This window comes from Bombus terrestris, chromosome 1 (genome assembly GCF_910591885.1).
Source record: "Bombus terrestris chromosome 1, iyBomTerr1.2, whole genome shotgun sequence".
Taxonomy (NCBI): domain Eukaryota; kingdom Metazoa; phylum Arthropoda; class Insecta; order Hymenoptera; family Apidae; genus Bombus; species Bombus terrestris.
In genome coordinates, this window is record NC_063269.1 from 6,759,840 (window position 1) to 6,773,329 (window position 13,490).

The 13,490-nt window shown below is 40.7% G+C and overlaps 1 protein-coding gene and 1 long non-coding RNA gene across 3 annotated transcripts in view; one reads left to right on the plus strand and one right to left on the minus strand.

Annotated features, from left to right (window-relative positions):
• The window catches only part of LOC110119577, a 49,709-nt gene that overhangs the window by 20,234 nt on the left and 15,985 nt on the right, over window positions 1-13,490 (minus strand). The gene's annotated exons all lie outside the window — the stretch shown is intronic.
• Window positions 1-13,490, plus strand: part of LOC100650311 (protein 60A) — a 42,036-nt gene that overhangs the window by 13,883 nt on the left and 14,663 nt on the right. Inside the window, exons 2-3 of the mRNA XM_003393195.4 lie at window positions 4,807-4,993; window positions 11,236-11,390. Of these exons, the coding sequence (XP_003393243.2) occupies window positions 4,807-4,993; window positions 11,236-11,390 (342 nt within the window). The remainder of the gene's footprint in view (window positions 1-4,806; window positions 4,994-11,235; window positions 11,391-13,490) is intronic.

The following is a 13,490-nucleotide window of genomic DNA, read 5'->3' on the forward strand; positions in this document are numbered from 1 at the left end:
GCGTACTCCCCTAAAAAGTATCGTCCGATTTATGGGCCGCTGTAGGCCGATCCTTTCGGGGTACGTGCATCTGGACGAATTTTGTAGGCGTGTGCTCACACGTACGTGCGGAGTCGCGGTGCGGCCCATATATTATACAAAGTTTCCCCATCTGCCCTCTCTGTTCCGCCAAATCGCGTGGATAGTCGAACGGGGAAGACGAGTCAATATCTCTCCCCACGTGAAGCCGCGGGCAGGTAAAAATGTCTCAACTTGGGTGCCCTGGCTCATCCTGGCTGCTCCTTTTGCTTCTTTCTTTCCCAGGACCTCTTTCTCTCCCTATCTATCTATCTTCCGCCGAGGGCGGCTCCTTCAACAGGCCAGACAAGAGGAAGAAGGGAGGTCCGGTGAAGAAGAAGCAGAAGTAGAAGAAGAAGAAGAAGACGACGAAGAGGGGAGAGAAGAAGAAGGAGAAACATGCCAGAACGAGATGGATGGATCGTTCGTTCTTTCTGCGCACTGTGTAAAAGTGGCGAATGCCGCGAGCACCGTTCCCTCTGTTCGTAGTTAGACTAATGATTAGGCCCGACGCGACGTGTGCGACGGCTGTTGAGTTTCGGTTTCCTCTTCGTGCCTCCATTTGTTCGTACTATACTTCGTTCCTCTGTGTCGGCTCTTTAATTCCTTTCCGAGTTGGTGAAATTGTCCCGATGAGATTTTACGCAGGTTATGGGCTTTACGAGGCGGTGCTTTGAAATATTTTCCATCGGGTCTCGTCTTTCGCTGAAGAATTGTCAACAGCTTGAGAAACCAGAAAAATGGCATTGTCCACCGTACACACCTGTACGCGTTTTCTAGTTTGTCTCGGAGATTTGTATTTGTAACAGTCGAATACTTCTGTGAGGAAACAAACGCAAGATTTAGGAATAAATTCTGAAGATGTAGGTTTAAGTTGATGCTTCGTGATCGCCTTAACCATTTACGGTTGACGCGATAACGAGGAGAGGAAGGTTCGTGACATTACAGAGCGAAGCTCCTACGTTTGATGAAATCTTTCTCATTTAATCGCACGTAAGTTACGTAAGTTATGGGATTTGCACGAGGATCTTTGAAACATTGGCGAAATCTTGTACATTTGTGAATTTCTAATTCTTTAAATCTGATGGGTTTGACTGCATCGTTTAAAACATTCTAATTAAACACCGTGTGATCAGTTGCATGGTCCGAGTTGTTAATATCATAACGTTCAATGCAAACTTATTTTGCTGAAATCCTAAGGCAATAAAAGTTTCTAAAATTCTATAAAAATTCCAAAAAAAGAACACTGACATTTAACGTTTTAAGATTCTCTCTGGAATAGGCAAAACTAAGTTTCATACAAATCTCACACATTGAGCAAAGATGAATTCGTTGCTTGTCGAAGCTTTCTAAATCGATTAAACCGTCGTGATTTGCATCTTCCACTGTGACGATCGATCGGAGCACAATTATGCAAGCTATGCGTAAGCCTTTAAACGCAGCGCGGCGGCAGCGCGCACAGAGGAAGAGACGGTATTCCCACGGTCGATGTGTTCGAATGATCCGAAAGGAGCATCCGGTCGCTGCGTTACTGCGAACTAATAATCCAGCCGGACTCGTGGTCGAAAGTTGTCGAACTGAGCATAGAACGGGTGGATCGACTCATCGTCGATCAGCCCGCGAAACGACGGATCTCCGAGAAACGGCCCACGGATATTTCCAGGAAAATATCGCAAGAACGAACAAGGAGCGTTCCTATGTGAAAAGAGGGACCCTGAGTTCGTTTAGTCCGTTTTAGTCCGTCCTCTCTCTTTCTCTTTCCAAGTTCTCGCGTGTATGTTAGGCGCGGAGGAACGAGAGACAAGATGCGAGAAGATGCGAGAAGATGCGAGAAGAGGAGAGGAGAGAGGCCTTTCGAGAGAGTGATTAGAGTTGGAGAAGACGAGAAGACGAAGAGGAGAAGAGTATTTGTAGGTGTACAAGAGAGGACTCTGTCGGAGGAAGACCGAAGACGTAGAAGAGAAAGAGGTGGTTGGTGGGGTAAAAAACAAAAGTCCAGTCGGTCGTGGAGCGGTCCAGGATGGTCCCAAGCTATTCGGGACCACCCCGAGAGCCGAGGGGTCCAGCTCGGCTCGCGGCAATCAGGTGCCGTTGGAATGCGACCGTCCGAAGAGAAAAACAAAACAAATTTTTATGCCCTCCCCCCCTACCCCTCTCTGCCCATCGTTCCCTCCTCTCTTCTTTTCGGCTTTCTCGTTCGCTTGTGCTCCTCGTTCTAGTCCCCCACCTCCCGTGAGTCGGCCTCCTCGGGAGAAACATTAGGCATTACTTAAGGGCCACAGTCCTCCAACCATAGCGGAGGAAGGGTACCTACTGCTGGCTTCCCTTTTGCTCTCTGTTCGAGGCGCTCGCTTTGGCGGTAGAAAAAAGGACGATTTCACGCTGCGAATTGTCCACGGCTCGTTCTGGGGGCCTCTCATTTACGGAGGTAACGATTCCCTTATCGATCTCGTGCCGGAACGAGGATAGCTGGTTATCGGTGTCGGCTATAGGCTGCCTACTGCCCGTGCACTGGCCATCCGCCCTCTTCCTCTTCTTCGTCCACATTTCGACGATCTGCCGATCCCCGTTTCGAGGCCGTACCGCCAGCCAGATCGCTCGGGGATTAAGATGTGACTGGGACGAGCTCGGTTCGTTGTTTCGGGGAAAATTGATTTGCAACCAGTTTAGCGTGAACGATGGAATTACCGTTGGCTGCTGGCGGGTCGGGGGCTTTGCTGGAACCTGGTTGATCGATGTTTGCTGAAAGTCGAATCGCTACTTGGAACGACGATACCCTTTTTTCTTACCGGCTGACCGAGCCTCGTTGCGAAGCCGAGTCGTGCTATATCCGACTGTTCTCTTCCTCTTCTCTTTTAGTCGCTTTCTCTTGATCTTTTTCGTCCTTTTCTTGTTTTTGTTCTCGGCAGGATATTAATTAAGGGTTTCGCAATCTAGATCGCAAGTAACAGGTTACGTTTTACGCGTGTTGTTACGTTGTTTGAATGATCGAATGGAATTTTAATCTCTCCTACTGTGCTTGCGAGAAGCTAATATCGGAATGGTAATTTTTATGGTAATAATGTGGATTTGGAAAAAAGGGAAAAGCTTATATCGAAGCTACGTTTTGATTTTGAATCTTACGTTTCTTGTAAGACGGAGCAAATCGATTTTATAATCAAAATATTTGTTGATCGTTCGTAACTTTTGATAGTTCTGCTATGCCTTGTCAAGGAACTTGTACGACAGCAACGATATATCTCCAAAGGTGCATTGAAGACCGATATTCGGAGAATGGAACGGTTGTAGAGGAATTTAGGCAATGTCTAGGTAGACAATTAGGGAAGACAAGTTTGGACCGGTGCTTCGGTTCGAAATTTATCGTAAACGAACAGGTTACTCAGTTTACCGGGATTATCGGCATTTTACCTTTTCCGCTGTTTTCTAAAGTTTTACCTCTCGCGGTTGAACAGAGAGATAAGGAGAAGAGGTCTACCTCGAAATAAGAGGATAATTACTTTTAAGTGAGGTAGTTGCGCAAAAGAAAAACAACGAAGCGTACGTATCGTATCGACCATATGATTTTCTATTTCACTATGAATATTTATAAAAACGAATATTTCTAATAATTAAACATTACGAACATAATATTCCAGTTTTATATTAGGCGAGAGAAAAGTTTGCAACTATAGTAATCGTTGGTACAAAATATAGGAATACGTTAATTTATATATGCACTATAGGAATTTGTAAAGAAGCAATTTTTATAATTAGTACATATTTGGCTTTTATACAAGTTAACTAATAAAGAATCTAATCACAGAAAATTATACTTTTCCTGTTCATTTTCGTTCGGAACATTTTCTGTTACAATTAACAGTTTCGACGATATTTCAGGTTCTGATTCTAATAATGCAATACATGTACAAAACTATATTAACAGTTTGCAACTATAGTAATCGTTGGTACAAAATATAGGAATATGTTAATTTATATATGCACTATAGGAATTTGTAAAGAAGCAATTTTTATAATTAGTACATATTTGGCTTTTATACGAGTTAACTAATAAAGAATCTACTCAAAAACAATTATACTCCTCCTGTTCATTTAACGTTCTTTCGAAACATTTTCCGCTACAATTATCAGTTTCGATGATATTTCAGGTTCTGATTCTAATAATGCAATATATGTACAAAACTATGTTAACAATTATATTTAAAAAAAAGTATGCTCTTTATGACCAAAGTAATCTCTAATACATCGAGAGTGTCGACAGGAGCGAAAGTGTTAGCTTAATAGGCAGTACAGCGATATTCCCCGTTACTTTCCCCGAAAGTATTGTAAACCTAAGTACCTTCCTATTATTCTTCGCTTTCCAGTCATTTCGGTGTTACGTACCTACGATAAGTAACGATGCGCTTTATTTATTTCCCTTTTCTCGCGACTTACGGTCCCATTACACGCCTATACCGATGCATTACACCATCGTATTATCGTTTCCTAACATCGTGAACGATAAAAAAAAATCTCTTTTTTCTTAAGATCCAACGATGGACGCTTTTACGAAGGGAATCGTCGAAAGGATGTTTACAAAAGTTATCTCAGCTATCGGTATCCGGCCGAAGGATAATGAGTAAAAGCGCTTTATCCCGGGTGAACCAGCTAATTGCCATTCGACAATCCCGTCGTAAATCTACGTTTACGTTTCGTTTCGTCAGATTCGCTCGGTCGTTATCGGTTAATGAGACGCTTTTTCTCGATCTGCAGATCATCATGTTCCGGGAGTGAGGCATGAGCGCGGCAAAAGGCTATGGTTTGACGTCTCCGAGGTACCACCGGGGGAACACATAATCAGTGCAGAGCTCAGGCTCTATCGCAGCATGGACGTGAAGAATCGGAGGAATCGCGGATCGTACATGATCACAGCCTACCGGGTCTTGAGAACCGAAGACGGGTGAGTCTTGTAAAAGGGGCTTGTTTGCATGTGACGCGATTTACTCGGGCTGTCAGTTCAAAGTTAGGGATAATCCGCTTTCAGCGAGGATTATACGAGGTGTCCTTTAAGTATGTGGCTCTTTTTAATTCTTTAAGAGCCAAGATATACGGGACTTTTATCGTAATAGTTGCCACGGTCGTTCTGATCTTTGTTCCGATAGTTTAGAAAGTCTTATCGAGTCGAAAAAGTAGTCGGCAAATTGCATTATTAATTTTCTTATTAGTTTCTTCGATAAGAAATCGGATGACGTATTTGCTTCGAAGATTCTAATTTTCCACGCAAGAAGTGAAAACGTTAAACTAATTTGTTTAGTGCGATTTAGCGAGAATTTCATAGGAATATACCTAATGCCAGTGGCGATCAATTTTTAGAGACGGTTTTCTTCGGAGTAAAACGTAATTTATAGTAGAGAGCATCTCTGATCGTATTTATCATATATCTTGCGGAGTATGTGTTAAAAGTAGATGGTAGAAAAGCATTAATGCTAAAACACAGTACCCTTAAAATTATTTTCGCAATGCTAATTTTCCCGCTCGAGTGATATTTCCCGATACATTTTCAATTAAAATCCGTTTCATACATAAACAGAATTCTTTTCGACCGAAGCGAGGTTTTCTATCGCTGTATCCTCGAAACACGTGCCATCGAAGGAATGTTCTTTGAAAATCGTAACTAATTTTTCCCATACCTCACACCTTGTTCGAGGCAACAAATTCGAAGACGCCGGATTATGTATTTTTCCTTGCGAGCTTGCAATGGAATGTGTTCTTTCCCTGAATGTCATTATCGTGTTAATTGGAATGTCCCATTTCTGGGAAAAGTGTTTCAGGTATTGTTCCTACCTGCAGCCAGCTCTGACTGGCTACCATTTCGGGGTGAGTAAGGGTGACTGATAGGTTTGAGGTGACCTTTAACTAGCGAGTAGGGCGAAGAGAAGAACGGGGAAGGGGCATTGTGGAAAAACGGTACTCTTTCTCTTCTGTCTTCTTCCGACGTTGGTGAGGCAGATCCCACCCGGGTGGGTGGCTAGACCAATTTCGTGTTCCTTCAGGCAGAGCCCGTGGTTTTTGACATCGTCATCGTGCCTCTAATTAGGCCGTCCTTAAGTCGCCGAAAAAATCTCAGGTATTTGTTCTACCTGTGAGAGTTTCGGGGACCAACCCACTCGTCTCTCGTCGATTCTACCTTTCTCATTCATATCCAGGGCCGTCTAGCGGCGCACGAATAACGACCGATTCCTTTCTAGAACCACCGACTATATTACACCATATTTCTTATATATTAGGTCATTCTACAGCAATGATACATTTTTTATTACGGATATTAGGTGAAATTGGTCAATAAACGATCAGATACGTGTATTTCACCTCGTTCTCTACAGGTGTCTATCCTTCCTTTAAATTTCCCATTCTTCCTTTGTTACGCCCTTTGTAATCCTCGAACGTTGAAAATCCTCACCTATGAAAAGGCAAACGCGAATTTTGTGCCTTCTTCGATTCTTTTTAAGTATAAACGCTGCAAAGATAAAATGAAATGTTCTAAAGCTACCTATTTTTGGTCGTCCGTAATTCAGAAGTTATACCGCGATACTATTCTCAAAATATTCTCTACTCGTTTAATTTCAACTATTCCGAAGAGATGCTAGCTCCTCGCGTACGTTTTCTGACAATTTCTTAGCTCTGAACTTGTTCAATCATCGCGTAAATAACATCATATTGTTCGATCATCTCAGTTGTTTCTAGAATTCAGGTATTTGATATTTCAGTCTAGTCTGGACGAGTTCCTGCGCATAGGTACGATATTTCAAAGTTGACAACGATCTTTCCAACTCCTCTCGTTCCTTGTATCCAATCGTTCGTACTTTCGTTCGATTATCTCTACGATCTTGTTGACGATTGTTGTCTTGACGCGGTTCCATTCTTATCCCCGTTCAATTAGATCTCTCGAAAGGACGATTTATCTCGATAGACGCGACAGACCGACGGTTTCAGCAAGCAACGCAAGCTGCTCGGTTCGCGTCCACGTGTCCGCTTCTCAGACGAGAAAGACCGTATAGCGGATGGCGACAGCTAGTCTAGAGCCATCCCTGTCTGATACTTCCGTAGACTTTGGTACTGTGACCTGACCGATATACAGGCCCCCGACAGGAAACGCTATTCCGTAAATTGAGGTAAATTAGCCGTGGAGACGGGCTCCGAGCGAGGAGTTAAGAGCACGAGTTACTTGGTGTGCCTACGCAGTTACACGCACGCAGCCACTCCACCTCCTCTTCCTTCTCCTCCTTCTACTCTTTCTTCTTCGGCTTCTTCCGTCAAACTCGATGCGTGACGCATCCTCCTCCACCTCTTTATCCTCCTCCACCTTCTGGTCCAGCCGAGACAAGCTGGCGACTCTGGTTTCTTACGTGTGCGCACCAGGTTTCCATAAGAGTTCTCCTGTGGTAGGGATACCAGGCCGCGTCAGCTGTCTCTGGACCATGATAAGAGGACTTCTCTGACGAAAGTCAGACAGTGACACTTGCCGTAACGAGCTTCAGGGTCTCGTGCTTTTAGTCTCAATTAGCAATTCATAAATTTTTCTCGCTTGCCGCCGTTTCTTGGACGGCTGTTCTCGCTCCGTTTCGCCGGTTTATGGGGTTGACGTGTCGTGTTCGTTTAATTGGAAAGATCAATTGTTCCTTTTTTTCCTTCTTATTTTAACTTTATTTATATCGTATTAATTTAATACAAACGGAGTACTCTATAAGTAGAATGTAATAGAATATTCTATAAATTTATCATATACATTGTTACTTGTCGAAATATTTGTCTAATACTTCTGTAATTATTATTCATCGTAATAAGTAAAAGTCAAAAATTTGTCAAAATGAGTTACGTGTCCCATTACTGAATTTCCAATAGTAACGCAATAATAACAAATAGAGTAATATCCTAGCATAATTGTAATTATAAATGCATTAGATGATCATACAGAATCACGTGTACCGTTCTGATAACGCTGTTGTCGTAGTTTTACAATCGCTACCAATTATTGTATCTTATTTTATCGTATGTACATGTTTATATATACACCCGTGCACGCGTATTAAACGTAATTGAAATTTTATAATAATTATAATTCTGCAACTGGATATCGCTATTTTGTTTCAACATTTTGTTTTCATTCTGAATTTATTTCTATCACACGCGTTTTTATCATTTATCATCGATCGTTTATCTATTCACGCTTCGCATTCAAGAAATTGTTAAGATTCAATCGGTATTTATCATCGAGCGATGGTATTCAATTTGCCGCGGAAAAAAATTGATGTTTGTCTTTGTGCCTGTTTATCACAATGTAACGGCTGCACTTTGAAATTCAAATATACATAATACCTCAGGAAAGCTAAAAGTTGATTGATAATCGCGAGACATCTTCATCAATGCTTACGTTTATGAATGCACAGCTGCGAGGCTGAAATGTATTCAATTCAACGCTTTGCAATTCAGGAATTCACTCTCGGCCGAAGGAAAACAATTTAACAGCCGCATCTGTTACAACACATTAAGAGAATTAATTTCAGTAAACAAACATTCCGTATCGCCAACAATACGTTATCGCGAACGTGAAACAAAACGTATATCGATTATTTCCGAGAACATTAATACATTTTATAATTCGCTGTGAAATTATTAATCATCCGTTCGAAACTAATACCAAATTTCTTCTTCTTTTAAACAGAAAAATATTTTTAAATAAATCGAGATCGACGGGAAGGAGACGAATGTTGCAACCTTAGAGTCGAGTAAATTTTAATAAACTGACAAGCACGCTGTCAATCTTCTTTTAAACAGAAAAATATTTTTAAATAAATCGAGATCGACGACTAGGGAAGGAGACGAATGTTACAACCTTAGAGTCGAGTAAATTTTAATAAACTGACAAGCACATTGTGAATCTGCAATAACGTGCGAGACACAAAGCGTACCTCGAAACCATTAAAAATAATATTAAATCGATCGAGATTAAAGGAAAGAAGAAAATCCTGGAACGTCCAAGAGAATTAATAAATATTAGCGTAGAGTAATACCACGATACCTCGAGGTAGCAAGAGCTTCGTAATTTATTAAAAATTCTTCCAGACGTAAACAAACCGTAAACGAACAAACCGAGATAAAAGAAAGGGAAAAAGACGGAAAGAAAATGGATAATGCGTACAATCTCCGGTGATAAATTTATGCGGGAACGTTCGTCCTGCGTCTGTATACAGTTTTAGCGTTCTCAATTATTCAATTATGGGAACGATAATCAGTCCCGGGAAAAAGATAAATGCGTCGTTTAAGGAATGTCTTTGACCGTGGAGATCGGAGATGAGCCCGTTCGCTCAATGAACAATGATTAGTGTGTTTCGCTGAAATCATATTGACACGAGCCACGTGCAAGATAGATTTGCGCGAATTGTCGAGTCACGATCGAGGACGAATTATGGCAAATAGTCGTATATGCTTCGTCGCACGATGTATATCACGGTTAGCGTGCTTACGTAAGAATCAGTGGTTTTCTATTGATCGATTTTATCGATGAATTGCGCGATTCGAAGCCGTGCAACGATAGAGAAACAATATACGTCTTTGACCATCTGCTGTTGAATCTTGCTGTTTGCCAATTAACACTCTTTGCGCTTATCGCTAATTGTCAGGATATACATATGTACGTTATCGGTTAAATGTATCCGATCGTTTCTTGATCGATAATAGCATCTACGATTACTCTACTTTCTGCTATCGTTATACTCATATATAGCGGAATATATTTTTCTGTTCCAACGTATTTTATCTAACACGTACGTATTTCGTATACCCTATGGATAAAATTTAATTTTTATTATCAGTAAAAGTTGTTGCACGTATTTCGATCTAACGTTACACTTTAGAGGTATTGCGATAATGGAAAGAGTACTTTGATAGAAAATTTCAGTGTATAATATGTGAAGCATCCTATTACATCTTCGATGATAACTTTAACATCTTCAGACACGAATATGTTAAGACCACAAACGGATATTCGTTTCTTATTTTTTAGCCTTGTTCGTTTCGCGTATGTCCTTAGATACTAATCGAGACGGACAATATCGGTAAATATTTTGAAATGCTTGAAAGAAAAAAAAATAAAATTTACCATTGCCACGTCTCTGTATCCTTTGGGATCGTTGTTAAAAAGCACCTTCGATTTCTAATTCGTGGCTTTCAGAAATAGATGGTAAACACAGCAGACGATAAATATCATTTTAACTATTAATTTTTCTACTTTCGTAACATTCGCGTAGATATTATTACTAAAAACCGACCAAGACGTTCAGATATTTACGAGCGGCCGTGTAGCGAACAGCGCAGCTAATAGTGTCTATTAACAATTCATAGTTTTTGCATAGAGTGAGAAAATATTTGAAGTTTCGTTTGAAGAAGCGTAAAAATTTTGTAGAGGTGCGAGGATGGAAGATGTTTGTTTTGATCAGCGAGATAATTTCCATGTGACGTGTGTTGTCTGTATGATGTCCACACAACTGCGTGTTAACGTAATGAGTAACGCGAGTTTTCCTTGATGTATGCAAGGAAAATCGCAGGGATATTAGTGACACCGAGCATTTAGCGGTTAATGCGTTGCAATGCTTAGAGCTTATTGTTAGTCAGAAGGTAACATTACCACTAGAATAGAATCTTTGACACATACTGTTTTGAAAACTTAACTCTGTTTTACATATTATTTTGCTCGGCTACTTTGCCTTAATACTAGGCTTCCGCTAAGGTTTAAATATATAATAGTTACAATTCTGATATATTTCTATTAAATCGATATTCGTCATAAATCGAGTTACGTTGAACATTTCGAAATTTCCAAGTAATCGCCAATCCGAATAATCAGAATATTAAGACGACAAAGTTAAATAAATGTTCTAAATCGATCTTATACCTCTTATAGATTGCGTGTACCAATCTACAAATGTAGAAATATATTATAGTTTAGTTGTGACGATATATATATACATAATAAATTACGATAAAAATACAAAGTTACAAAATAAAGAAAAAGACATTGGAAACGCTGATGAAGTAGCGATGCATTAAGCCTCGTTGCAATAAATAGTATACATACTTTTAATAGAAATTTTCACAGTGGCTCTATTCGTCGTATTATATATGACTGTATCTTTTATGTTGTAGGACAAGGGAGTTGCAATACGTAGATGCGGTGAATACAACGACAGGAAAAGAGGGGTGGTTGACTTTAAATGTTAGCGAGCCTCTCGATCATTGGGTGAATAATCCTGATGGAAACAAGGGATTGTATCTGTCAGTACATCCCGCAGATCGTTCTGGTGAGTAAAAATTTACTATCTTGCAATTACTACTTCTGTGCTGTACAGAGTTTTATGATCTTCTATTTATGCTTTTCCTTACATTAGCTGTCTACTGAAGTCTATTCGTTAACTTTCGATCAAATGGAGGAAGTTTTTAATAAAAGCGATAGAAATATCGAATAGTTTAGTACTCTGCGGTAATATTGCGTATAATTATCATCTATGCAATATTTTTTTAAATCGCCATAGTTCGTAAAATGTTGTTTATTTAAGTAGAAAAAGGTTTCGAATAAGTTCGGTTGGTATCTGTTGCATTCATCGAAATTTATAGGCAAATCTTTCGAGCACAATGTAATCGAAATGAGAAATTATTTTCGATATAACATAGGAGGCTAATTTTAAAATATTCTGCCTGTGATTTATCTTTCGATAGTCTGCGGAACATCGCAGAAATAGTCCATCCTGTGCATTTGCTAAACTTCAGTGTCCAGTAATTGAGCGTGCGAACATGTGAATGTACCATAGTAAGCATTTATATGCATATTGAACTCGAAATTTTCAAATATTGATTTTTTTTATGGGGTTGTTGATTTTTTGAGTAGAAGATTATCGAGGATTTCTTAATCGACTTTGACGAAAAAGATAGTTTCGTACCTCTAGCTTAACAGCTACTTCTTAACAGCTACTCTGTTCCCTGTAATTAATCTAAGTCAAACGAAACGCGATATCGAATCCTAAAGTCCTACATCGCTGGATATATCCTTTGAAACTGTCGCTGTGAATGTTATCTTTCAATATTCTTTCGTTCGTGCATTTAGACTTTTGTTCTATGACCCAAGATCCTCAATTTCCATTATACGAATTGTCTCCGTTTCGTGAAAATTCGTAAAAGTATCGACACGATATTTTCGATAAAACGATTCACATAAATTCGAAAGCGTCTCTGCTTACGTGAAAGGACACGAAAGGATCGTAGGATGGTGTACGCAGAGCCGGTGTTCGACTAACGAGTAACAAGACGCGGCGCACGCTTCCTATTGAGCAATAGATCGTGGCTAATAAACGCTTCGGGGTCAGAAGTTCGACGCGGTGAATTCCGGGCATTTCTTGTACACCTGGCAGAGCAGAGAAGGCAGTCTCCGCGGATGTGTACAGGTATATGCTTTCTCGAGCGTACACCTGTTCCACGCTCTCACTCCCATGCTGAAAAGCGTTCCTTGCTCTCGCACGCTGTGCCTTCGGTCCTGTACGCGACCGATCGGCTAGCGATGGCTTCGTATCAGGCCTCGGGCCTTTCCACCTTTCCGGTCCATTTCTCTTCCTCGGAGCTCGCTCGTGCACGTGCAGTCCATTTCGTGGAATATAGCCACAATTATTTTCTATTTGTCACCGATTATTTTCTATTTGTCACTGATTATTTTCTACGTGCGAGTTATGCGCCAGAACGATGCCTCGAGAGCGCTCGCGTGTTAGAAAGATTCGGCGAAGTAAATTTATTTCCGACGAAATTGATCTTTTATTTTTCGTTCAGTTTATTCATCTCCTCGGCGAAGATTAATACTTCATCCTTGATTTCATTTATCCTGACAAACGGAGACAGTTTTCTTTATAAATAATTTACATAAAAATACGTTAGTTCGCGATAGACCTGCGAAGAACTGGAAATATTAAGATTTTTATTATGAAACGTAGAAACGTTGAAAAGGACAGATACGAAACGAAACGTAACGAGACGACGAGAGACGAAACGCAGAGGGAAATGGAGGGAGTGGATGGTTTGCGAATCGAGGACGTAGATCTTGCTCGCTTCTTGCGAATTTTCGTGCGTCACTCGAGGTCCTTCCTACTGCTAGCCAGCACGAATACATCATCGACAAGAGGCCAAGCCGTGGCGTCGTCTTGTCTTCCTATACTGGCGAGATGTGCGTGCGTGGGATTTAGCCCGAGGAACGGACAAAGTCCGGCTGTGAGACTATACGAGAGAAACGGAGAACGATATACGTGAACGGAGTGAAGACCCAGATGGTGAGATAAGGACGCCCCTGAATCCAATTCTGCCACCGAATCTTAGATGAGAATCGTCACGAGGCGTACGAGGGAAGATTACCTTGATTTGAT